The 25,938-nt window shown below is 41.0% G+C and overlaps 1 protein-coding gene across 1 annotated transcript in view; it reads left to right on the top strand.

Moving 5' to 3' along the window:
* Positions 1 to 20,758: 20,758 nt before the first annotated feature.
* LOC105916498 (lanosterol synthase) overlaps positions 20,759 to 25,938 on the top strand; it is a 28,305-nt gene continuing 23,125 nt past the window's right edge. The window contains exons 1-6 of the mRNA XM_036132715.1: positions 20,759 to 21,009; positions 21,872 to 22,040; positions 22,932 to 23,070; positions 23,226 to 23,334; positions 24,194 to 24,315; positions 25,716 to 25,812. Coding sequence (XP_035988608.1) covers positions 20,996 to 21,009; positions 21,872 to 22,040; positions 22,932 to 23,070; positions 23,226 to 23,334; positions 24,194 to 24,315; positions 25,716 to 25,812 — 650 coding nt within the window. The 5' untranslated portion in view covers positions 20,759 to 20,995. The remainder of the gene's footprint in view (positions 21,010 to 21,871; positions 22,041 to 22,931; positions 23,071 to 23,225; positions 23,335 to 24,193; positions 24,316 to 25,715; positions 25,813 to 25,938) is intronic.

Below are 25,938 nucleotides of genomic sequence, written 5' to 3'. Positions count from 1 at the left end.
ATCACCACTTTTTTGTTCTTTTTTTCTATCTACATTTTATTCCTACTTGCTTTTATTCTGTTTTATTTTGCTATATTTTAATCATGTAAAGCACTTTGCATTGTCTTTGTACTGAATTGTGCTATATAAATAAATTTCCCTTGCCTTGCCTTGCCTTGGAACCTATCAATCACTCCTATTTTTTGTTGTTTGTAACCCTTCTGTTTTTTTGTTTTTTTTTTTATTTTTGATAAGTTGCTGAGGATCAGTGGTGGTCAGTGGCGGCTGGCCCATAGGGGGCGCTCGGGCGCTGCCCTCTCTAGATGTGGAGGGGAAAAGTGATAATATATATAGATTTTAAAAGTATTATCAATGTCAGTTTTTACTTAATAGTATGTGGCTACATGTAATATGAATTATTATTATTATTATTAAATTATTAAAACACTTCTACCCATTGACTCTCATTTAACAGTTCATTTCCACCGACAGAACGTATCATTTCTCTTCTTCTACAGTTCTAGGGCACTGATCCAAAGTGCCCTAGAAGTGTAGCAAAATAACCAATCGTGTACTGTTGCTAGGGAAATTTTATAAATATTTGGCCAATCAGCATCGCCAAAATGAATGGCTTTGGGGCTCCTGAAGTCTTTGCCCCTGCTACACAGTGATAGGTGTATAGACCAGTTCACGCGTGACGTCACGAGCTACATCCGCGCTACATCTGGGTCCCGCTGGTAGGCAAAAACAGTACTGTTCTCGTCTACTACATGACAAAACGGCTGACTTAGAGCGTACTTTTAGTTAGTTTATTTTTGGAATCTAAACAATGCCTACGACTTGTTGTGCTCCCGGTTGCACACAGAGGCATTCCAGATGGTTTGATGTACGTTTCTTTCATTTACCGAAGGACGGAGAAAGAAGAAACACATGGATAACAGTATGGTGTATGCCTACTTTGTGTGTTTGGTGACAAGTAGGGAATTTGAGTGTTGTATTTCATACTGTTCCTTTCCAAATTAAGACCTAAATATCTAGCTGTAAATAGTTGAATGTATCTGTAAACTGCTGATTCTGAGAAGGGAATTAAATGCTTATTGTGGAATCGTAATTTTCCGACTTTTAATTTGAATGCATGTAATGCGTTAGGCAGGGAAATCTATTGGCCAGCCCCACCAAGATTTCTTTCCACCACCAGCCACTGGTGGTGGTTCTGGTGGTTTTGTGGCAATGTGCTGTGCTCTCCTGTAATTTGGGTTGCTTCACCATGTCTGGGATTTTTAAAGGTAATTTCCTTTTTCTTTTTTGTGTTTGGTGGTGTAAAGGAGAAAATAATTCTAGCTATGAAATAACTACAACCATGATGGCAACTGTTATGATTTCTGGCCAACAAATCTTTAAAAAGCTGTTGGACAAAATCGTGTCCAATTCCAGACGTGGCATCCTGAGTGTTTGTCAAGAATGTTTTATGGTGCCTATAATATTTTCTGAAGATGTAAATAACTGCCTCGATGTAGACCCCTGTCTGTATTTACTTTAGGGAGAGACCAAGAGAATGTTTGAATTGTGTATGAATGGTGCTAACAAATATGTCTCTGGTTAGCCTGGACCAAATATGAAGCCTGTTTCCTGAAATCATTAAGTTGATTATGCAATTTGCATTATATTTTTATCCCCTCTCTTCCTTCCATCAAGAATGCTTATTTTATTATGGTAGTTTTAATCATTCTTTAATAAAGTTGTTTTTAACTTGGAACCACGTCTCAAGTGTCATGAAGCCTAGGCGCAAATTCAAGCTGGAAGACTTCCGCCTACCTGTTATAGCGTCATCTTCATTTCCGGACCTCGACCCACTTTCTCCAATCTTCAATCAAGCTTCCGTTTAAAAGGCTCCACACCCTCGCCGCCTGACGCTTTCCAGCCGTGCAAGACCCACCTCCTCCCCTTCTCCACCAGCATTCCAAGACGTCATCTTTTCCAACCTCCACCACCAGTGTCGGGCCCCGGGGGAGCATCCCTATTCAGCGTTGATGGGCTCATCTGAATTCGTCAGAATTCACTGCTCAAATCTTCAGCCGGGGCCCGAGCGCCAAAGAACTGTTATTCATTTTGTCAAATAAATTTGTTAATCGTTTTCTCTTTCTCCGTCTGAGTCTCTCCAGATTAAAATAAGTATACAGAGCTGTGTGCCTCAAGAAGGGGGGGATGTTACAATATTTACATGCCCACAGGTGCTGCCACAGAACGTTACACGTATAGTTAAATTCTCTGTTGGGGACAAAAAGATAAATTAGGATTTTACCAACTTGGAACTGGCTGGAATAAGTAGGAGTTTGCTGACTAAGATCCCTCCCTGAAGGACCGTGGTTAAGCCGAAGTCACCTGAGAGAAAGTAGCAGATAATAGTGCGTTCCATTTGTCCTCAGTAGTCGGAAAGTCTGTGCAACAGGACGGTACCTGACATCCGGATTCATGATGGCTGCTACTCGCAGCAACTTTGTCTGATACCTCATACTTTAACAGTTTGCAGCAGTTCTATATTATTTAACATGTAGACAGTCGTACAGGCGCTGACTTTCAGTGTTCATCAGACGGGATGTTCCAGCTCTGTTTAGTTGCACAAATTACCACCTCGAACATGTTGTGCTATTACACACTGTTTAAAGTTATTTAATGTCTAATAAATAACTCTCTGTCTGTTAGGTATTGTCCAGTGAATATCAGCCCAAACAGCTGATATCAGGACAATAGTTGAAAGGAATTATTCGAGCACTGGGTTAGGTGTTCCTTTAAACAGCAAACTCTGCACAAACATAGAATAAAGGAGTGACAACTTCTCTTCAAGTTCAAGAATTTATCAACAAGTAAAATTAACATCATTATAGAATGCTGTTTATCTGAATTAACACTACATTTGAATCAACAAATTTTCTCTACCGGGCTAGTGTAACACTAGTTAATGTATTAGGGACAAGAAGGCAGAGAATATTAGAAGACTAAATTCATCTACTGGAGCTGTTGTTAGTAATCAAAAAACAATTCAAAGGAATGACTGCTTTCAATGATGTGTATTTTATAGAAGGAAAAAAGTCATGGCCAAAAGTATTGAGAATGATTCAAATGTTAATGTTTACAAAGTCTACTGCTTCAGTTTTTATAACGGCAATTTGCATATACTCCAGAATGTTATAAAGAGTGATCAGCGTAACAGCAATTAATTGCAAAGTCAATATTTGCCTAGAAAATGAACTTTATCCCCCAAAACACATTCAACGTCATTGCATCCCTGCCTTAAAGGAGCAGCTAACATGGTTCCAGTGATTGCTCCATTAACACAGGTGTGAGTGGTGATGAGGACAGGGCTGGAGATCAATCTGTCATGATTAAGTCAGAATGACACCACTGGACACTTTAAAAAGAGGCTGGTGCTTGGCATCATTGTTTCTCTTCTGTGAACCATGGTTATCTCTAAAGAAACACGTGCAGTCATCATTGCACTGCACAAAAATGGCCTAACAGCAAAGAGAATCACAGCTAGAAAGATTGCACCTCAGTCAATTTATCGCATCATTAAGAACTTCAAGGAGAGAGGTTCCATTGTTGTTTCTTGTGGCACCCAAGAAAGACCAGCAAGCGGCAGGACCGTCTCTTAAAAGTGTTTCAGCTGCGGGATCGGGCTACCACCAGTGCAGAGCTTGCTCAGGAATGGCAGCAGGCAGGTGTGAGTGCATCTGCACGCACTGTGAGGCGGAGACTCTTGGAACAAGGCCTGGTCTCAAGGAGGGCAGCTAAGAAGTCACTTCTCTCCAGGAAAAACATCAGGGACAGACTGATATTCTGCAAAAGGTACAGGGAGCGGACTGCTGAGGACTGGGCTAAAGTCATTTTCTCTGATGAATCCCCTTTACGGTTGTTTGGGACATCTGGAAAACAGCTTGTTCGGGGAAGACGAGGTGAGTGCTACCACCAGTCTGGTCTCATGCCAACTGTAAAGCATCCTGAAACCATTCATGTGTGGGGTTGCTTCTCAGCCAAGGGAGTCGGCTCTCTCACAGTCTTACCTAAAAACACAGCCATGAATAAAGAATGGTAGCAGAATGCCCTCCCTGTACACCAACAGCTGCACCTCCAGTCATCAGTCTGTCAAGCTCCTGAAGTTCGCGGACGACACCACCCTCATCGGACTTATCTCTGATGGTGACGAGTCCGCCTACAGGTGGGAGGCTGACCATCTGGTGACCTGGTGCAGGGAGAATAACCTGGAGCTCAACGCTGTAAAAACAGTGGAGATGGTTGTGGACTTCAGGAAGAACTCAGTCCCAGCTACCCCCATCACCCTCTGTGACTCCACCATGGACACTGTGGAGTCTTTCCGGTTCCTGGGAACTGTCATCTCCCAGGACCTAAAGTGGGAGCTGAACATCAACTCCCTCACCAAGAAAGCCCAGCAGAGGATGGACTTCCTGTAGAAGGCAGCTGAAGAAATTCAACCTGCCAAGGACAATGATGGTGCAGTTCTACTCCTCCATCATTGAGTCCATCCTCACCTCCTCCATCACCGTCTGGTACGCTGGTGCCACCGCTAAGGACCAGAGCAGACTGCAGCGTGTCATCAGGTCTGCAGAGAAGGTGATTGGCTGCAATCTTCCATCTCTCCAGGACCTGTACGCCTCCAGGACTCTGAGGCGTGCAGAAAGATTGTGGCTGATCCCTTCACCTCAGTCACAGACTATTTCAGTCACTTCCCTCTGGCAGGAGGCTGCGGTCCATCAGAACCAAAACCTCACGCCACAAGAACAGTTTTTCCATCTGCTACCAGCCTGATGAACAAGGCCAAGAGCCACCTGTGAAACTGGACACTGTCTCTCTCCCTCGTTCAGGACTTACAAGCTTCTGCGTTACATTAATGCACAGTGTCCTGTGTATATAGCTTCTGTATATATATATATATATATATATATATATATATATATCCATTTTATTTTATTGTATTATTATTTTTTGTCTGCACCATCAACACCAAGTCAAATTCCTTGTAAGTGCAAACCTACTTGGCAATAAACTTCATTCTGATTCTAAGAGCAACTTCTCCCAACCGTCCAAGAGCAGTTTGGTGATGAACAATGCCTTTTCCAGCATGATGGAGCACCTTGCCATAAAGCAAAGGTGATATCCAACTGGCTCAGGGAACAAAACATAGAGATTTTGGGTCCATGGCCTGGAAACTCCCCTGATCTTAATCCCATTAAGAACTTGTGGTCAATCATCATGAGATGGGTGGAAAAACAAAAACCTATGAATTCTGACAAAATGCAAGCATTGATTGTGCAAGAATGGAGTGCTATCAGTCAGGATTTGGTCCAGAAGTTGAGAGCATGCCAGGGAGAATAGCACAGGTCCTGAATAAGAGGAGTCAACACTGCAAATATTGACTTGCTGCATTAACTCATTCTGTCATTAAAAGCTTTTATTACTCATAATATGATTGCAATTGTATTTCTGTATGTATGTGATGACATCTGATACACACATGAAAACCAGAGGGCAGCAGATCATGTGAAAATATAATATTTGTGTCATTCTCAATACTTTTGGCCATGACTAATATATATATATATATATATATACACACACACACACAGTACCACAGTACTGCTGTAGATATTCCATATGACACGTTCACAAAAACCCTAAATTTCCCCACCGGTCAGCACAACGTCTGACTGACACATTTAAAAAGTCCATGGTTTGATTGTCCAGTTATACCGGTTATGAAGCGTCCGTCAGTTTGACTTAACTTTATGTATATATGTAGCAAAATATGAACAAATACATATACCACCGAATTTTATATATATTTTTTCACATGTAAGAGAAAATCGGAAAAGATTCTGATAACATTTCAAGCGCCTTCCAACCCGGAAGTTGTGACGTCAGAACGTGAACGTTCATCTCAACATGGCGGATTACTGCATTACATGCGAGGGCGATGACGAGAAGTCTGAAAGTGAAATTTTGACTTCAACCGAGCGATTCCTACCAGGTGACGATTCTGATGTGTCGGAGGAAGAATATTTGTGTCTCAAGCCTCACACGTTCAACCCAGACGTTTCAGATGAAGACAAGGCAGCGGACGAACAACAGCGAGTCGGACAAGGAGTGGAGATTGGACGTCGGGATTAGATGAATGGTAGGACACGTTTTTTTTAACTATGCAGTTTAAATATTTTTTCATATGTTGACATCATTTTCTTTTAGGCACCATAGACATTTAATTGCTAAAATGCCGGTTTAGCAATGATTAGGAGGAGGAGCGCAAGGCTCTGCCACAATTGCGAAAAGTTTAAATCTCAGACAAGTAAGAGGGGGCCAAGCCATAAATGGCGTTAAAAACAAACAGCAGGAGTTTAAAATCAATTCTAAAACAGACTGGAAGCCAGTGGAGTGACGACAGAACAGGGGTAATGTGTTCACGTCTAGACGTGCTTGTTAAAAATCGGGCAACCGCGTTCTGTCTGGAATCCAGCATCTGATATTTGATCATCAAATGTAATTGGCATGATATAAGAAACAATTCAAAGTATATATTGTTTACCTCGATCCACTGTATATATGTGGAAGCACTGTATATACCCCATGCACCTTTTACTCCTTTTGGCACCTTCTTTTGATTATTGAGCCGAAGTGAGAAATTAATTTCTCCACTTTAAGATCAATAAAGTCACTAAAATGAATGAGCAGTTATTCACAACTCAAAATGAATCTATTCCCTTGGCTAGTTAGGCCCAATGATGGGGTGCTAGTTATCATAAAGAATCACTTGACAACAATTTATAAACAGTATAGGTTAATTAATATTTAGCCTACATACTTACATAAAATAAAAAAATATACACAGAGTAATAGTAAGGACTAAATATTTCCTGAAATGTAAATCCATTTCCAACTTACCATAAATGCATTAATAGTGACTTTAGCAAATCAGTTATGGTGTGTAATTCATATACAAATATACAATTAATCAATCTTATTTTTTAGGTCTTCCTGTTCTCACTGCCAATAATGGATTCTGTGAGAGAGTGCATCTGTTGCCAGGAAATCAGCTTGGTTGTTGCTAAGATGGAAGAAGCACTGATCTCTATTATACACTGGAGTGCTAATAGCCCCTGTTTGAACGAGTCGCTTTGAAGCCACCAGCCGCCATATTGGTACTCCCTATTTCCCCCCAGTAACTAGGGAATATGTGCTACAGCATCGAATAACGAGGATTTTCTCATGTTCAGGGGGGGCTTAAGACTTTTAAAATGTCAAATGCCATATAGTTTTATGTTATGTTCTGAAAATATCAAGTACCGAGAAAGTCATGTGCTGAAATATTTTGCATTTTATTCATTTAAATATATGTATATAACATTTATAAATATATAAATAACAATATACATAAACATATATTTACATATGTGTATACATATATATACACATATATACATACTTATATATACATATTAATATATTTAATATGAATAACATGTAAAATATTTCAGCACCTAATTTCCTAGTAGTTGATAGTGTTAGAACATCCACTGACTGTAGAATTACCTGTGAAACGTTTTCACTCAGCCAGAAAACTGCTTGTTGTTGCAACCAAATCCTGTGGGATTCTGTGAGAGTAGGGAGGAGCAAGATGGCGGCCAGTGACTAAAGTTTTTCAGCAAAATCAGCACTCCAGTGTATTATATAGCTCAGTGGGAAGAAGCCAGAGAGGATATGGATGGAGAAATCCCTGACACAGACCATCCTGGCATGGAAGTGATGTGTTTGGACATTGCAGGTTGCTTGGTCCCAATACAAGCAACAGCATAGACATATAGCCTATAGACAATTTGTGAGATGGTGTTGGGACTATTTAGGCAAAGATACCAGGGCTGTGATACCCTCCTGTGCAGTCAGCTGTATAAGGGCCCACTTCCCACCCCCAGGACATGAAGATGATTTTACCTTTTAAAGGTCACATGTTGGCAGTTAAAAAAGTACCCAAGCTAAAAGAATTAAATATAAAGCATTCATGTAAACAAAATTGTTGTTTATTTTGTAATATTAACAATTACTAATAAAATTCTTTCACTGTCTTTTTGAAAATCGACTGAATGAGAGATTGATGGCATCTTCCTTTGTTGGTTTCACAAATTAACTTGTCAGTGATGGGGGCTCTTATGCTGCATCAACCTGCTTGTCACTGCTTGAGGTCGCCTAGCATTTTCATTGTAACGCATGGCTGCTAGGTAAATCCTGAAGTTATATAGTGGTTAGATCATTTCTATATGTTTGTAGATAATAAGCAAAATCTGAAAAACGTGGAGACAAACCAACCTGCTCCTCATGCTAGCATAAGAAAATGTGTACATCTTAGGGGCAAAGTGGTTGACTACGCTGTGAAATGTCTCGACCGCACTTGTTTGTCCAACAGAGGACATCTTTGTAATGTCAACAAGGAAACACTGCTTTGTGATCAACTTGATGACCTCCTCACAAACTTCAGTGCCTGAAATAGCAAGCACCACGTAAGACAAAACAATTATCATAATTTGTGATTATTATTTTTTTATAATGTCCTGTCTGGCAATTAAACCAGAAAAAGCACAACAGATTTTACTCTCACAAGTGGAGCATTATCGCTTTCGCCATAGTGCTCTGCTTGATTTAAATATGTAAATAGTTTTATTATTTATGCAGGAAATATTTCATGTTATCTGGACACTACAATGATAAAGTAGAGGAGGAGAGAGAAAAGAAAAAAAAGGGAGAAAAGGTGAAAGAAAGAGGAGATAAAAGGAAGAGAATGACAAAACTTCATCGGTCATCTTCATCACCTGCAAAAAGAAATGTAGTGGTTGTGAAGAGCCAACCCAGCCATGGGCCCCAGATGGGCCCCACATAATTTGTGAATTATTTAGAAAAAAAAAAAAACACTGGTATTTACCTGGTGTGAACCACTTCTTTATCATAGGACCATGAGTACATTTTTCATGATCGTTCTGCATGTGAGCTACAGCTGTCAGCCACTTTTCCTTGATAGCCTCACCATTACCCGGCTCTGATGACATCCCACACCAATACAGATGATATGTAAGGCTTTTGATCCAATCTTTCACTAGCTCATAAGATTTTCGCTTAGATAGCTGTTCCAATTTCTTACTCAATCCTGCAAGAGAATGGAACAGTTTGGCTGTAAAGTATATTATAACACTCACATTTGACTATTTTTACTATATCATTATTACCTTTTACAATATGCCACCAATCAAAATAATGGGGAAAATGCCAATTCTCACGTATCCACTTTCCAACCTGGCGATGCCTGTCAGTAACCACATCTTTGATCTCAAAGCCATCGACATCCTCACGACACCTTTTCAATCCTTCCAGTTCCATGTGGTAACTACCCTGCACTTCATTACTCTGAAAAAGTGGTAATTTAACCCAATGATAAATAAAATGGGTTATACTTGATTAGGGTTTAATGATGAAAACGGCTATCATACCTGGACTAGTTGAACAGAAATAATCTTGTTTTTTTCCAATTCTAAGAGACTGTAGCTTCCAAACTTAGCACTGTGACCCATTGAGTCACACCTGGCATCACCTCCCAAAACAAGCTCCTTGGAAGCCAAAGTTGACATCAACTTCTGTTGGGAAGTCTTCCAAGTCTGTATCACAGTATTATGCAGATACTGTGACTGATGGTTAAAAAAGGCCCTTAGAGTTTGGCAATGAATATTCAAGAGGCTGGAATGGTAAAATATTATCATTACTCAGAACAGACATTACCACACATCACCTTTCCTGCTGTAGTTGTTCACTTGATTCACTTACCTGAGAGCTTGAAAAAAAACTTGGATGGCAATGCTCCTGTAAACAGTACACACCCACTAAGAAGTATGTTTAAAATTGGCACTCTCCGGATACACGGCTGGTTAGACCACTGGTTGGTTTTACCACACCGAGTACACGCTGTTTGAACTGTCAACAAAGTTCCCTGAACCTAAAAATAAAGACATACTTGTGTTATCCTGTTGACTGTTTAATTTTAAATTTACATTTGAAAGGTCAGAAAGTATTTACCTGTTTATAGCATGTATTTGGTCCACAGCAATATATACACACTGCTAATAATGATAGGAGTGCAGACTTGAAAACAATATACTTTGTTTTTTGCAGGGCTGCCCATCACCATCTCTGCAGTTTAAAAAAGAAAGTCACAATCTCTCTATAATTTTCAATAGCATTTTATTCAGTATATATTTCAAAAAGGTCCACTCACGACACTTTTTGAAATTTAGGATTTAGATTTTCATCCTCATATCATCGTCTCACCTAGGGCTGAACAATTAATCGCATTTTCAATATAATCGCGATTTAAAAAAACACAATTTCCAAATCGCAGAGTCTGCAATTTTTGGCTATGTAACAATTAGGGAATTAGACGCGTCCTTTAGGTGTTGGTAAAATGTTTAAAGTGGGTTTGCCTCCACATGGAAGGGAAGACAGTTGCAGCAGTGAGATAATCGAATTTTTTTACTTGTTTTAGAGTTTATATAATCATACATAGCATTAAGTACTGGTCAATCAGTTTAATACATAGACTTGCTTGTTGGTTGCACTTTATGTTCAACAAGGATTGATGTCCAAATCAACTAAAAGCTGTTCTCTTGAATAATATTCTGATTAATAGAAACATTAAAAGTTCTTGTTTTAAATAGTCCTTGTTTACAATCATCTTTATTTAGAGTCCATTTTTGTTGCTTGTGGTTAATGCAGAGAAAAGTCAAAATTGTAATTTTGGTTGAAATATATTGTAGTCAGAACGCAATTATTTCTGCTCTGAGTTTAGATGCTGCGGGTGTTTTAGCAACTAATCTGCACAGCAAGGAAACAAATTGATTTGTTGTTTGTATATGTTTAAAAAGACATGATAAATTAAACTGGGGGAAAAAAGTTGCATTAAATCGCAATATTAAGAAAAAAAAAATCGCAATTAGATTATTTTCCAAAATCGTTCAGCCCTGGTCTAAACAATAATCTGAATCCATTAATTCATCTTCCTCCTCACTACTGGACTCATCAGACAAACTCTCCCAATCATCCTCATATAAACCTGATGGCAGTTTCTTCCACTTCGGATCCCTACCTGTCATTGAACACTGGATTGCCTTTGATCTTACATGTGTCTTTTGACTACATGAGGCACATTTAGGTGGTTTCATCTTTGTGGTCTGAAGAGCTGCAAATAAAAAAAAAAATATGAATTGGGCTCAGTTTCAAAATATATAAATGTAGGTAGGCCTATTTTACTTTATTATCGAGCTTCCAAAATTCCACGTACTGACCTTTATCAATGAAACAGGGATCTGATTGAATAAGCTCAATGCCTGAAAAGTCAAGATTTGTGGGTTCAATATTACCCCACATGGCAGACTCATTCATAGCACCATCAATTAGGCGCTGGTGTTCCCTTTTTTCATAGGCAGATTGAGAGGAGTGAGGGGTACTGGTCAGCGGTGATGAAGCAGCTTCTGACGACGCACCACCTGTTGGGCATGACAGGTGAATAGTTGGTACTGCCGTGGAAGTAAGAAGCAGTCTGGGAATATTTGGAAAAGGGAGATAAATAAAAATCCAATTCAAATGTTGAGTATGCCTATAGTCATCATGTTACAACTTGCCTTTTGGCGTATCCTGACTGATATTGTTTTAAATTTAGAAAATAGTCACTTTAAAATGACGATAGCAGAGAAGTGGAAGTGTGCTAACTTTCCGATTGACTTTGAAGGCAAAACGTTTTGTCTGAACGAATTTCGTCCATCAACGGGCTCTATGTGTGTCCTTTGGCCATTCATACAATCTTCCGTCTTCATGGGAACAGTGCATAGCGACACAACAACGAGGCATCTTGTAAAAAAGCCGTTTTAGCAAAACAACTTTTCCGATTTAGACGGCGCGGGTGCCGACTTCCGAGTTGCCGACTCACGTTATGACGTCACTGTGAAAGTACGCCTAGCGAGATCGTTTTGATTCCATGGATTTTGCGAACGAAAAAATGAGAGATGCGGGTAGGAGACCGAAATTTTTTTTATCAGAAGTAATAAATAGCTATGTGGACATCATCTGTGAGAAAAATCTCGCTGATCTGCCGCTTCAACAATTAATGCTTCATTACCGGTTTAAGGTGAAAATGTCCAAGCGCAAATTGTTTCCAATGGAGAGCAGATGAATAATGGATTGTGTGTCTGTATGATGAGATGGAGGGGAGGGGGGGGGATTCTGCAGACCATCAAACTCCTACCAGACCAGCATGGAGGGAAATTCAGGTTCTCCTGGCCCAGCCAGTTGTCAGAAGCTCGCTATTCTTTAACCCAAAAAGGGGCACCTGGGACCCGTTCTTCGTACGTTGCTTAAAACATCCGAGATCAAATGACCCATCCAAGATGATTTCATCCGGCTAATCATGATCCGGCTAATGGGGTACCGCGCGCGAGCTATTTTTAGAAACACAACGTCACGATGACGTCACATCACGTGGTACGCAGTGGGGCAAACTCCGGAAACCCGCCGCTGTTTTGCTGTAAAAGAGACGTGCGTTAACCTAGGTTTTACTCGGTAAACGACTGCTTTTTCCAAATCTAAGACCATGGTTTTTAAACATTGTTGCTATGGAACGGGCAACAGCGACTCGAGTTACGCTGATCGACCGCATATGAAGGATGTTTTCTTCAAGACTGCCAAGGAGAAATGTGTGCGCTGGGACCGGGGCGGTCGGCCTACACAACAGTTCAACCCGGAAAAAGTTACCAAATTCACCTACATATGTAGCAAGCATTTTGTCGGAGGAAAGGGCACAACCGAAGAACATCCTGACCCAATTCCAGCGACATCAAGTCAAGGTAAGAGTATTTTGGTGGCCGACATGTTAATAAAGTAGCGCCTGCTACCATGATAGCATATAGGCTATCATGGTAGCAGGCGCTAACATGATAGCCTGCTACCAGGATAGCTTACTCAAAAACATTTCAAATGAGACAAACATTAAACATATACCCATTCCTGGACGGTGATTGCAAACAACAACAAAAAAAAAAACGGCCGACGCTGCCATGATCGCCGCGCAGGAAAAAAAAACAAAGCTTACCGTTCATCAACTCGGCCAGTTTTCCGGTCTTTTTAAGCCCTCGAACCTCAAGCCATCGTTTGAGCTGAAGGTTGGTGTGTTCTTCGACAGTTCGACCAGTAATCCGTGTGCCTGGGACATCGTCTTGGGAAAGTTTAACGGCTGTGAAGTCGGTCATATCGCTGGTTCTGTTGCGCTTGTAATAGCTGGGTTATCCGTGCGTTCTCTCCTGTGTGCCCTACCTAAGCGGCAAAAGGGGCGTTGCTCTTGAGACGGTACCCCATTGGGTTCTTCGAACACACCTGTTGTTTATGATTAGTATGGCTGGATTGAGTTATCTGAGATAACTGTGCGTTCATGTGTCGCTTTAAAAGGGGAAATGTATCGATAGTAGAAACAATGATCAGCAGCGCTGCTATTGGCTGTTCAGCATGGCAAAAGAAGGCCCACAGTTTTTCTCCCAAGCAGAACAAGAGCTTTTAATGGAAGGTTATGCTGAATTTGAGTCATTAATTAAAACGACAGGGGACTTACACAGTTGTCACAAAAAAGTTACTGGAATATTACAAGCAACAGTGAATTAAAGAGTTTTAAACAACTTCAAGATAACTATAACCTGGAAAAATTTGATTTCTTTAGATACCTTCAGCTAAGACACCATTACAATAAAAATATAATTTTTTTGGAGCAGGATGAGACGGGTATACTTAAAATCTTATTATTAGATTCCAGCAACGGAAGACCTCACAAAAAAAAAAAAAACAATATCTAAACTATACTCATGTCTACAAACAGAGAGAAAATGTTATACAACATATTTTAAGGTTAAATGGGAAAAAAGAAGCTAAAATAACAATAATTGATGATGTTTGGTTAAATATTTGTAATTCTGTGATCCACACCTCAAGTTCTGACCTGTGGAGGGAATTTTCCTGAACATGCATGGTGCGTTTTTTGGTTACACATAACATTAAAAAGTAAACATTGTAATGACCCTGAGAGGGCAAAATGTTGGAGGAACTGTAGGAATGTGTGTGCAGGACATTTTCATGTCTTCTGGGAATGTACTAAGATTGCATCCTACTGGTCAGGAGTGATAAAAGATTCATCAAAACTTGACACCAACTGTATAAATAATGTAATTACTTTTTTCCTTTTTTTGACTATTATTCAACTGCTCCTGTCAAACTAGTTGCTCTGTATTTTTTGTTGTAGGGGGGTCCAATTGTTCAATGAATAAATGTGTATTTCTAAAATTACTAAAATGACAAAAATAAAGTATGAAAAAAAAACGACAGGGAACACCTCAAAGTCTGCTAAAGCCAGGAGAGAGGGCTGGCAAAAAGTAGCAGACAAATTAATGTGTAAATACTGTCCATGGTAGATGTTTCTATCACTTTCTACGGTATGTATTTTTGCATTTTAATAATTTAATATTTACTTTGTTCTTTATTGTCAGAGCCTCCACATGACCCACTAGAGTAGTATCATTTCAAAGTGCTGAAGGAGACTGATTGAGCCAAATCAATTCACCAAGAGACATGGAAAAAATATTGATTCTTTGATGAAAAATAATACTAAATTATTTGTCATTTGATTGGTAACAGTTTATGAGTTATGATGAGTTTCTGCATTTGTAATACATTGAAAAACTATAACCCACATTACGCACATTTCATTACAAAAACAAAACATGAATAATTATCGCTGTCTTACCTCTACTTAGAAATGAAGTCCATGCGGCGCTCTTTCTGAACAAAAATATCATTTTCCGGTAAAAGTTCTCTTTATCTTCTTCAGTTTTAAAAGTCTCTCAGTCTCAGTGGAGCTCACTGCCAGGGAGGAAAGCCTTCCTTCATCAGTCCTGTTCCTGCTGGATGTTTAGAGTCTTTTTAGTGCTTTACTTGTTTAGCATAACTCGCTAAATATCCATAACTTGCTGTTACTCTACAGTTTTAGGATCAGGAGCGGTGCTCCTTGAGCGCCCCCTGCCTAGAGGCCGAGGAACTGCAGGCCTCACCTACAACCAGTTCTCTGCTGGTTATGATCGCCCAGCAGCACGAAAACATGTTACCTGCACACAGTTTGATGACCAAAACACAATTCATAATCCACATACATTAAATTGTGGAAAATCAGTTAATAACTGTTTGAACAATTGAATTTATGATCTAGAGACAGGAAGATGCATTCACAGAATGGAAGCCAGCGCAGTTAACATGGGATTACGCAATCCCAGGGGAGGCCAAGCTCGCTGCGGCCTCACCGGCTTCACTATCAAGCGCCACCAAGGATTTACATGGAAAATAGCGAAAAGTCTATGATTTTAAATAGAATATGATAAAAAATTTGAAAATTAGATAAATAACTTTTATTACAAATGACTGAGTGAATCACAATTTATATTATGTCATCATTATATATTTTCTTTCTCTCCATGATGACAAGTTAGGCCTGGCCTTACTTGCCTCCCCTGACTTTATATATATGGGACTAAGCGGGTTAGAAAATGGTTACATATATATATCACATTTATAAATATACAAAAACATTTACATATATACACATACATATATATTTAATATGAATACCATGTAAAATATTTCAGCACCTAATTTCCTAGTAGCTGATAGTGTTAGTACATCCACTGACTGTAGAATTACCTGTGAAACGTTTTCACACAGCCAGAAAACTGCTTGTTGTTGCAACCAAATCCTGTGGGATTCTGTGAGAGTAGGGAGGAGCAAGATGGCGGGCAGTGACTTCAGTTTTTCGGCAAAATCAGCACTCCAGAGTGTCATGTTTTTCAAATGCTCAGCCCACATGCAGACACGAATGGGAGACCAGCACACAGTTTTAAGATGTTTATTTTAAAGGAATTTGCAGAACGGAGAACGAAGCTATAAGTAGCCTGGAACGAGGCCTGAACGTCAGGGCCGGGATGACTGCAAAAGAAGTGGAATGATAAGTCAAGAGGTAGAATCAGGAATTTGCCAGAACGTGCGCTGCTTACCATTAGTCGAAGAGACCTAACCGGGGAAGAGTAAGTGCCGAGGGAACGAGTGTACCTACTCTAGTAAGTGGGTGGTGGCTGGAGGGCGGCAGATGGAGCTGGCGAGAGATCCGAGACAACCACAGCAGGCAGGAGTGAACAAACGGATTAACCAGAGTACGGAAGGCTTGTGGATGCCAGTGGAATCCGGGAGGGGGAACCTCGAGCCCGACTTGGTAATGCCAAGGGAGTAAGAGGGGGAACGCCAGAGCAAAATCTGAGCAGAGAACTCCACTGGTACACAATCCTCTTCAGAACTCCAAGACAGGTGAGTGCATCCATGCTCACAAAACTGTGACAAAAAACAGGAGATCAAATTAGTCCAAAGTCGTAGAAGGCAAAAAACTCACAGTAGACAGAATCCAAGGCTTGGTCTGAAGCCACGTCGTACCACGACTGGCTTAAGGCTCTGGCATCTTCCGTCTGTCTGTGCGCTGCTTAAGAAGCCAGAGGAATCTGCCACTGACGAGCCGCAGGTGTGGGGCACGCCCCTTCAGACACCACCACCACCTGTGGAAAAAACTCAAAGCAGGAACACACATACCGCACCCTGACAGTGTATAATAGACTACTTCATTGTTATTGTTTTGATCCGGGTTTTTCGCGCATGCGCGCCGGACTGTTTGGCAAAAGGCGAACACAATGGCGGACGCAAACAGAGAAACTGACGAGTTCTCCACGTATTTTTCTTCTTTAGATAACGTATCACAAGATCGTTTTAAGAGTAAGTTGATGGTTGATGGTATCAGATTGCCAGATTTATACAGCAAAAGCCTGAAGGGACGGAGCGAGTCTGTGAAATGCTGGCCAAGGGTTCTGTACCGCGACATACAGCTGCCTTATAAACACAGCAGGCCAGTACGGACGAGAGACCATGGAAGCCATGAAACCACTGGACGGCTACAATTATTTTATATCAGGAAAAGGCTCCAGCAACGCCCGCGACGCCATGAGGAATTACGCGGTCAGAAAATGGATGGATGGATGTTCAGACATGTTTGTGTAACAGCACAAAGAGAGGAAGACCCGCCCGGTAGGTTAAAAAAACTTATTATTTTGGTGTTGTTGTCTTGTTAAAATGGGGGGGGGGGGGGGGGGGGGTGTCGGCGACATTGCAGCGTAAACACAGAAGTACTAGCGCGCGTGAACGGGGGCGTAATGCAGCCGCTGTCTGGTGAACATTATTGCACACTGTATGCAGAAATCCATACAGAAATAAGAAAAGAACAGAAGGAAATAAATAGGGGTAAAAATATAAAAAGGAAGAATAAAACAGACAAAAATATTCAAACATAGACCGAAATAAATACATTTAAAAACTAAGAAATTAATAAATAAAGTTGCCAATACTAATGAAAAATAAATAAATAAAGCAGTAAAGCAGGCACAGCAGTAAGCTGATTTGCCTGCAATATTAAAAAGAGGAATAAATAAATAAGCTAATTAAAAGAGATATTAACATTTTTGCTGCTTACATTTATTTATTTGCTATATGTTTGTGCATTTCTTTTATACTTATTTTATTTACTGAGCATGTATTTTTTATGTATTTATTTTTAATTATGCCAAAGTTGGACCTCCATAGCCAATTGCTTTCGTTTTGGGCTTCAATCACAAGATCTTGCAACACTGTTAACGAGGCAGTGCGTCTACAGAGGTGGTCTGTAAATGTAACAGAGGATCTGTCTGAGATGCTCCAGTCAACTGATGCAGACCTTCCCAGAGCAGCTGGTCTCACTGAAGCTCTCAGACAGACGGTGGAAGACTTCTGCAAAGAGGAGAGCTTTGATGCGCCGTGGAGCTGCGTTGATTGAAACATCCAGCAATATTTCTCATTGTCAAACCAAAAAGACCAAACAGCAGCAGACTCTGTAACATCCACACTTGGACAGGACGGGATCCTTAGCAGAGAAGGCAGCGTGAAAAAGCAACAGATCTGTTTGTGAGACATTCTCAACAATCGTGGCCTTCAGCTCTCCTAAAGGTGATGGCTGAGATCAGTCCTGTGTGGTAGTGCAACATTTCCATCCATCACTTCCTACGTCTACTGCACTTCTTAGGAGTACGTCCTAAATTCACTAAATATCACAATTAAAAGAATAATACGGAAATCAGTGTAAACCGTTCAGTTAAAATAAAGTGTATGGTAGTGTAAGATGCAGACAAATGTCCTCTTTGCAGAGAACATTTGTCTGCATCCATCTGACCATCCAGGCCTCTCTTCTCTGCAGCTCTCCTTCACGGCTGCTGGACTGAATATAAAGAAATCAGGAGCTTTAATCAGTCGTGTATTCAGTGAACGCTCCTTCAGGTCTTCTAAAACAAACTTTTTTCCTCCTCTTTTAAGACGCAGTGTGGCGAGATCCTGGTTTACCAGCTTCTCTGAGGGTCTCACACCTCCTGAAGAGTGGACACAGGCCGTGGAAAAAAACCCACAGAGAGAAGCAGCAGGAGAGGTGGACGGGTGGATAAGACTTTAATATCAGCTCAGAAATGTTTCCAGCAGCATCACGTATGTAAAGGAGATAAAAGCAAGGCTGAAGGTCTCATTCTTTTCTCCCAAACAGCCTAACAGGCGTTGGTTTTACACCCTGTTGACTTTAGGAGAGGAGATAAAGAAGATAGGAGCGTTAGGATCCGTCCGTCAGCCGTCCTGACCTCTTTCCTGGAACAAAGCTCCACAGCTGCTGGTTCTCCACAACCTTCACAAAGCTGCAGCCTGGAGATAAAAGAGTCTCTGCTGCTGGTGATCAGGGGTCCAGAGTCCGGCCCCGGGGCCTTTTCAGTTTTAATTAAGGCAAAAGTATCCCAGACAAATTAAAGCCTTCTTAAAAATGCACATGTTGGGTGCAACTCAGAGCATTTATCTTCTAATCCTCCTTTTTGCTTTCTCCTTAATTTGATCAGAAAGCAAACTTTAGTGCTTTTAATTCAATTGTTAAACTTTGTTAAATAAACTGCTACAATTTTTACAGAAAGCGTGACCCACATCTGGTTCTCCCTGCTCAGAATAGATAAACATATTTATTTCTGTCAGTTTTCTATCGAGCACAAAAACATTAACAAGAACCTGTTCCAGGTTTGTATGATTTCTGCATTTCTTCCCTGCTAAAAAAAATCTGTCTGCTTTCATTCCTTTATGAAAATATTACAAGTTTAGTTTGTAGTTGGGCATATAGGAACAATAAAGATAAATATGTTTTGGGATCTGGAGTACTTCATAAAATTTGGACCAGAGCAGTTACTTGAATTCTTCTCTTCTTCTGCGTTTAAAGAGTAAATATTCTCTTGATTAAAGAACCCAGACTCTTTATTTGCCTGTTTCTCCTCAGAGCGGCTCCTCCTGCTCCGTCTCTCAGACAGAGGCTCCTCCAGAGCTCGTGGAGGCCCCCGGGGCCTCAGGGCCCCGTCTGGACGTCGCTCACAGCCCCTCAGCAGAGGAGCTGCTGGCCCACAAGGTCCTGCAGAGATGGAGGAAGAACAGGCTGAGAACAATAGGTAGAGATCAGTAAACGTGTGCTGGACGTGTCGGTTCCTCTGCAAACGGACCTCAGGTGTTTCTGCAGGTTTTACTTCTGATGTTTTTTGTGTTTTTATGGACCTTCGTGTTACTTATAACACCGACCCTCTGTATAAGAAGGGCCAGAGCCGCCTCCACCTCCTGAGGAGGTTGAGGTCCTTTGGAGCGAGCCGGCCTCTGCTTAAGACCTTCTATGACTCTGTGGTGGCCTCAGCCCTCCTCTACGCTGTCGTCTGCTGGGCTCCTGGCAGCGCAGAGAGGGACAGAAAGAGACTGAATAAGCTGGTGAGGAAGGCCACCTCTGTCCTGGGCTGCTCTCTAGACTCTGTGGAGGAAGTAGCTGAGAGGAGGGTGTTGTCCAAGTTCACATCCATCATAGACAACACCTTCCACCCCCTGCACCAGACTGTAGAGGAGCTGAGCAGCTCCTTCAGTGTCAGACTTAGACATCCAGTCTGTAAAAAGGAGCGCTACCGCAGGTCATTCATCCCTGCTGCTATAAGATTATACAATGCTGCACTGTAACTGTAATTATAACTGTAATTATAACTGTAATTATAACTGTAATAACCAATGTGCAATTCTATTTAATACACTGTGCAATAATCCTGAAAGAAGTGATTTCTGATGCTATTACCACCTGAATATGTCAGCACACATGTATATAAGTCACTGTGAATGTACATAAGACATCCTCTGCCTTATTTCTATTTTTGTATTTTTATTCTTATTTTTCTTATTTATTTATTTTTGATCCACTATATATATGAAGACACACTGATGCACCTTTTCCTACTTTTGGCACCTTCTTCTGATTATTGACTGCTGAGCCGATGTGTCAAGTGAATTTCTCCAATGTGAGATCAATAAAGCTTGTCTTATCTTATCTTATCCTTAAATGAGGAGAAGAGCTTCCAGAGACGAAAGATCTAGGATTTCTCAGAAAGACCTTGGTTTACGGTCATAGTCTGTAGAAACGGCTCCAGAAGAAGATGACCTGTGGGTCTGAACCGGGTCTGAAGACGTTCTGAGTTCTCCTGACGGCTGGAAGTCGAGCTTTTCACAGTTTTCTGTCTTCAAACAAATCATAAGAGGGGAAAAAGGAGATTATCTGAATGGGTGACCTTCCAGGGAGATTCTGTTTGGGTTTAAGGAGTTTGGATCTTATCTGAGGCAGAAGGAGGTCAGAGTATTCCTTGAAAAACACAGTTAAGCTGCTGCCACAGTTACAGAGCCAGAGATCACCGTTTGGTTCCCGTTCTGGAGGTACAGAGCAGCAATGACTGAAGCAACGTGAGTATTTTACTTTCTTTGGGGCCTTTCTCCCTGATTATATTTTCATAAAACACAAATTAAAGCACTCATTTAATTAGGTTTCATTGTAAATTGTTAGAAACCCCCATAATGGACTTAAGACAGAGGATTCTTCTCTTGATTAGAGAAAACTGAAGGAACTCGTGCAGTGAATGTTTCTCCATTAGGGCGTTCACCACAATGGACGGATGTCTGGCTTTGACATAAAGATATAAAAATATTCCCTTACCCTGACCATTAAGTTACATTTACTGCATAAAAGAGAGGAAAACATAACTTAACATTGTTTAATAAATGTTTTTTAATCTTCTCTTAAACTACATTATTTCTCCTTAGTTTTTAACTCACTTTGAGAAGTTGGTTTATATTTTTTATTATATATTTTGATTCTATTATTTTTATCTATTTTTCTTTGATTTATTACTCTGTTTTATTAATTGGAGATATGTTATTGTGTTTTTGCTTGGTAGAGCTGGCAAGGATATTTCTGTATTTTATTCAGCACTTTTGGTTTTAAAGTGCTGAATAAATAAAGTTGTTCAGAAAACCTCTGGGTTTATTTAGGCCCCGTTGATCTAGGATGATATTAACAATTGTATAATCTTAGCGAATTAATATTTAATTTGACAGCTATAAGAAGCTTTTTGAGCAAACCAGGAATTGTTTTTATGATGATTTTCAGGACGTAAAGGTTAGGGGGACTTTGTTGCCCCCCTGTAGATACGGCCCTGGCTCCAGCTCATTATCTGCTTATAATGTAGAACCTTTTTTAAAATGAAATCAGAACTTTGATGACCTGCAGTTAAACCTAAATCGTCTGGTTTCTCCGTCTCTCTTCCAGGCAGCTGAGGAGGAGACGCGGACCTCGGAGAACGGATCCGGCCACAGACCTGAGCCGCTGGAGGCTGACTAACGTGGAGGGCAGGCAGACCTGGAGCTACCTGGAAGAGGACGAGCGAGCCGACAGAGAGCAGACCATGCTGGAAGCTCATTCTCTGGGCCTGGACACCGTAGGTCTTCTATCGTCCTGTTAGATTTTTTATTTATTTTTAAAAAGGGCTCCAAAAACACAGGAAAATATTAACAAAGTGTCTTTTTTAAGTCTAATTTTTCAAGACATAAGTCTGAATTTTCTAATCCTCTCTCCCAAAACAAGCAAAGTTTATCATGCGGTCCAGCAGGAGACCCGTGATGTCTATCAGACGCCACAACGCCAGGCGCTCAAAGCATTTCATGACCACAGGTGTCAAATATTTTCTCCTGTGGTGTTGAGGATTAACATTTGTTTTAATTAGTGGGCCAATAAAGAAATGAGTAATGTTCCTCCACCTAAACTCAACCAGTTGTCCTGAAGTTGTGGAGGTCTGCTGAGTCCCGCTGCAGACCAGCATCAGTTCACCCCCCCCCCCCCCAACCCAATCCTGCTTCTCATTTTCTCCCCATGTGACAGAGAAGCTCCTGCAACACATTAAATAATCTCCCCTGCTTCTTTTTGGAGAAATCCTAATTATTTAGGTATCTTGCATGTCTGCTCTCTGTTCCTCTGTTGCTAATTAGTAAAAATGTTTGTTTAATACAGCATTAAGAGATTTTAGGGACAATAGGTGATGAGGTGGTGAAGTCGTTGATGGATGGATTTATCCTGCAGCTGCATCTGCTGTCAATGTTACTATGAACCCAAACCTGAGGGAAATTAACGCTTTTTAATATTTGTAATGTTGTTGCAGCAACGTTTACTGGTTTTTATCACATATCCCATGTTTTCCTCACAGCCCTAACCAGAACCAGAGCTCGGAGGTCCTGAAAGAGCTCTGGTTCTGTTGGAGTGAAACTGTTTTTGTCTTTGCTGTAACTGAGCTTAGACGGCTTTGACCGATAATGATGTCCGACCATCTCCTCAGAGCCGGTTCCTGCCCGACTCCCCAGCCGCCCAGACGGCTGCGGACGCTGCGGTCAAAGGCATGAACTTCTTCAGCCTCCTCCAGGCCGAGGACGGCCACTGGCCCATGGATTATAGAGGACTGCTCCTCATAATGCCAGGTACCCTCGTCTGACACTCACAGTTTTAGCCCTTAGCTCCCTGAATCGGACTAAATTACACTTTGGCAGAGTGACTGAAGGTCAAGCAGGCTTCTTTGAACCTTTTGAATAGTGTAACGTCTCTGAAATGGTTTTGCATGTTTGTTTCCTCCCAGGTCTGCCTATCATGTGTCACATCGGTAAGATTTCTCTGCCTGAGGCCTGGAGGAAGGAGATGGTGAGATATCTGCGCTCATTTCAGCTGCCAGATGGAGGCTGGGGTCTGTGAGTAAAAATCTCCTTCCTGCTGTCTCCCCGTTAGAAGATCCTCTAACCAAAGAGCCTTAAAACGTAGAAGGAAATCTGTTGCTGTCATTCTTTCTCAAAGCCTTTCAGAGACATTTTGGCTCGACGGTACAGAACCCTGAGAAGCTTCAGGTGCTATTTTAAAAAAACAAAACAGCTCCATCTTCAGCGTCTTTATCTTGTGCTTCAGATTCTGCCCTTCAGAATGTTTCTTAGATCGGACAGATAGATGAAGCAACGTCTCCGCTCTGCGAACATCTGCCGGGGGGGGGGGGGGGGGGGGGTCCGCTTCAACCGCTTCAGAAAGCACAGAAGCTCACATTGACCCAGGAGTACTTTCTACGATAAAGACAGAGCAGAGACACAAATATTTCTGATTTAGGCGATATTCCTGAGGTGAAAAAAGGAAACTCTGGAAACCTGTTTAATATGGGATTTAAATGACATGTCTTGGTAAAAAACAGCACCAAGATTTTTTACTTCATTACCAGAGGCCAAGTTAATGCCATCCAGATTAAGTGATTGATTAAGAAGTTTATTTTTTGAGGACTCTGGCCCAAAGATTACAACTTCTGTCTTGTCAGAATTTAAATGCAGGAAATTTAAAGTCATCCAGCTTTTGATGTCATCAAGACATGACTGTAGTAGAAGTAACTGATTGGATTCATCAGGATTTATGTATAAATATAGCTGAGTGTCATCAGCATAACAGTGGACCTCTCCTCTCCTGAATGTGTTTGAGGCGTTACTGGGTCCAGATGCATCATGTAAATGAAGTCTACGCCGTTAGGAGCGCCATCAACTCCTTGGTGTTTGTGTTTCTGTCGGCTGTTTGCAGACATCTCGAAGATCAATGCTCCGTGTTGGGAACGGCGCTGATGTACGTCACCATGAGGATCCTGGGAGTGGATCCTGATGACCCGGATTTGGTTCGTGCCCGGAACCACCTCCACAGCAAAGGTTTGACCCACTTAAAATGTCGTCACACAGAGACAGAGATGATTAAACCACAAGAGAGGGTAGATCAACAAGGCATAACATTATGACCATCACAGCAGCCCTGCAAAGGGTTCTTAGAACCCGCTGCAACATGATTAGTTATTTCTGTTGGATTGACCCTCATGTTGTCGCTGGTTTACCACGGTCCCTTCCTTGGACTTCTGAAAAGTACCGACCTCTGCAGACTGGGGTCTGGAATCTTATGGTTGACACGCATTTGCTCGGGTGAGATGGTACATAACCAGTTTATTCTTACTTTAGCTTTCTTATAAATGAAAGATAAGACAAAATGGCGTGTCTTATCACACGCATCATTTCCCGTCTTATTTAGACTTTACACACACTGGCTTCTACCAGGGTTTTCCTGCAAGAACTACAATTCAGGAAGACATGCTGCCTAATATCTCCCACCTGCTAACAGGTACCATGATGAAGAGATCAGCAGCATGATGAGTTCAGTGGGGCACAAAAACACAACATCTATTAGCAACAACTAATCCTTTTTAATGCATGCAACCTGACTTTGATCAATGTTAAATTAAATTGATAAATTAGCATAAACCAACTAGAAAGTTAATTTTATATAAGCTAAATGTAATTTAATTTTTATGCGTAAAATCATAAATAAAGACTCACTCATTTTGTTCATTAATTGAACAGAAAAGATTCACATCAATCTTTTAATGAGCTACCAAGGACAACCATCAGTAGATTAATATTTGCTTTTAGTTTACATTCTCCTATGTTTTATTTTGTTTAAATCTTCCTACATTTTAGTCCAACTGTTTATTTGGTTCTTTGCTTGTTTTTATTTTCCAATGTTTTAATCATATAAAGCATTTTGCATTGTCCTTGTACTAAAATGTGTTCTACAAATAAATCTGCCCAGATGGTCTCTCACTATCCAGCAGAACGTAACATAACGTCTGCATTTCCAGCATTCTGATTGGACGATCAGAGCTTGGGGCCACAGGTGTTGTGCCCACAGTCTCCTGAGAGCGTACTGAGCATGCTCAGTGTGATTTCAGACGTTTGTTATTTAAACAAACGTTGGTGGGCCGACCCCAATATCATGGCTCCTCAAGTGGATTTAGCTGCTGAGCTTGTTAGTTTTCTGGCAGACTTAGATAAATCAACACAAATGGTTATTAAAGAACTTTATTGGTAAGGGAATCAGCCTTTTTTTTATATAATATTACTCTATAAAGAATACTCTGCTTATTATTGAGAACATGGAGCTCCACAGCGACATCTGGTGGGGCCATGTAGATGGTCATAATTTTATGCCTGATTGTTGTCAAGTTTCAGCAGTGAGTGAAGAGGTTTCTCTTTTTTTGATGGGTTGTTATTTCTTGTTGCAGGAGGTGCGCTCCAGATTCCTTCTTGGGGTAAATTCTGGCTGGCCGTTCTGAACGTCTACAGCTGGGAGGGAATGAACGCATGGTTGCCCGAGATCTGGTCAGTTATGTCAGACGTAGAAACATCTTTGCAGTCTTAGCTGATGTTTAGGAAGACAAGTTCCCAGCAGCTGCTCCTGGGTTCTGATAGGTTCCTCTGAGCAGCCGGGCTTGTAATCTGAAAGGT

Source organism: Fundulus heteroclitus, unplaced genomic scaffold (genome assembly GCF_011125445.2).
Source record: "Fundulus heteroclitus isolate FHET01 unplaced genomic scaffold, MU-UCD_Fhet_4.1 scaffold_53, whole genome shotgun sequence".
Classification (NCBI taxonomy): domain Eukaryota; kingdom Metazoa; phylum Chordata; class Actinopteri; order Cyprinodontiformes; family Fundulidae; genus Fundulus; species Fundulus heteroclitus.
Note: the sequence above shows the minus strand (reverse complement) of the source record. Positions and strands in the feature narration are given on the sequence as shown.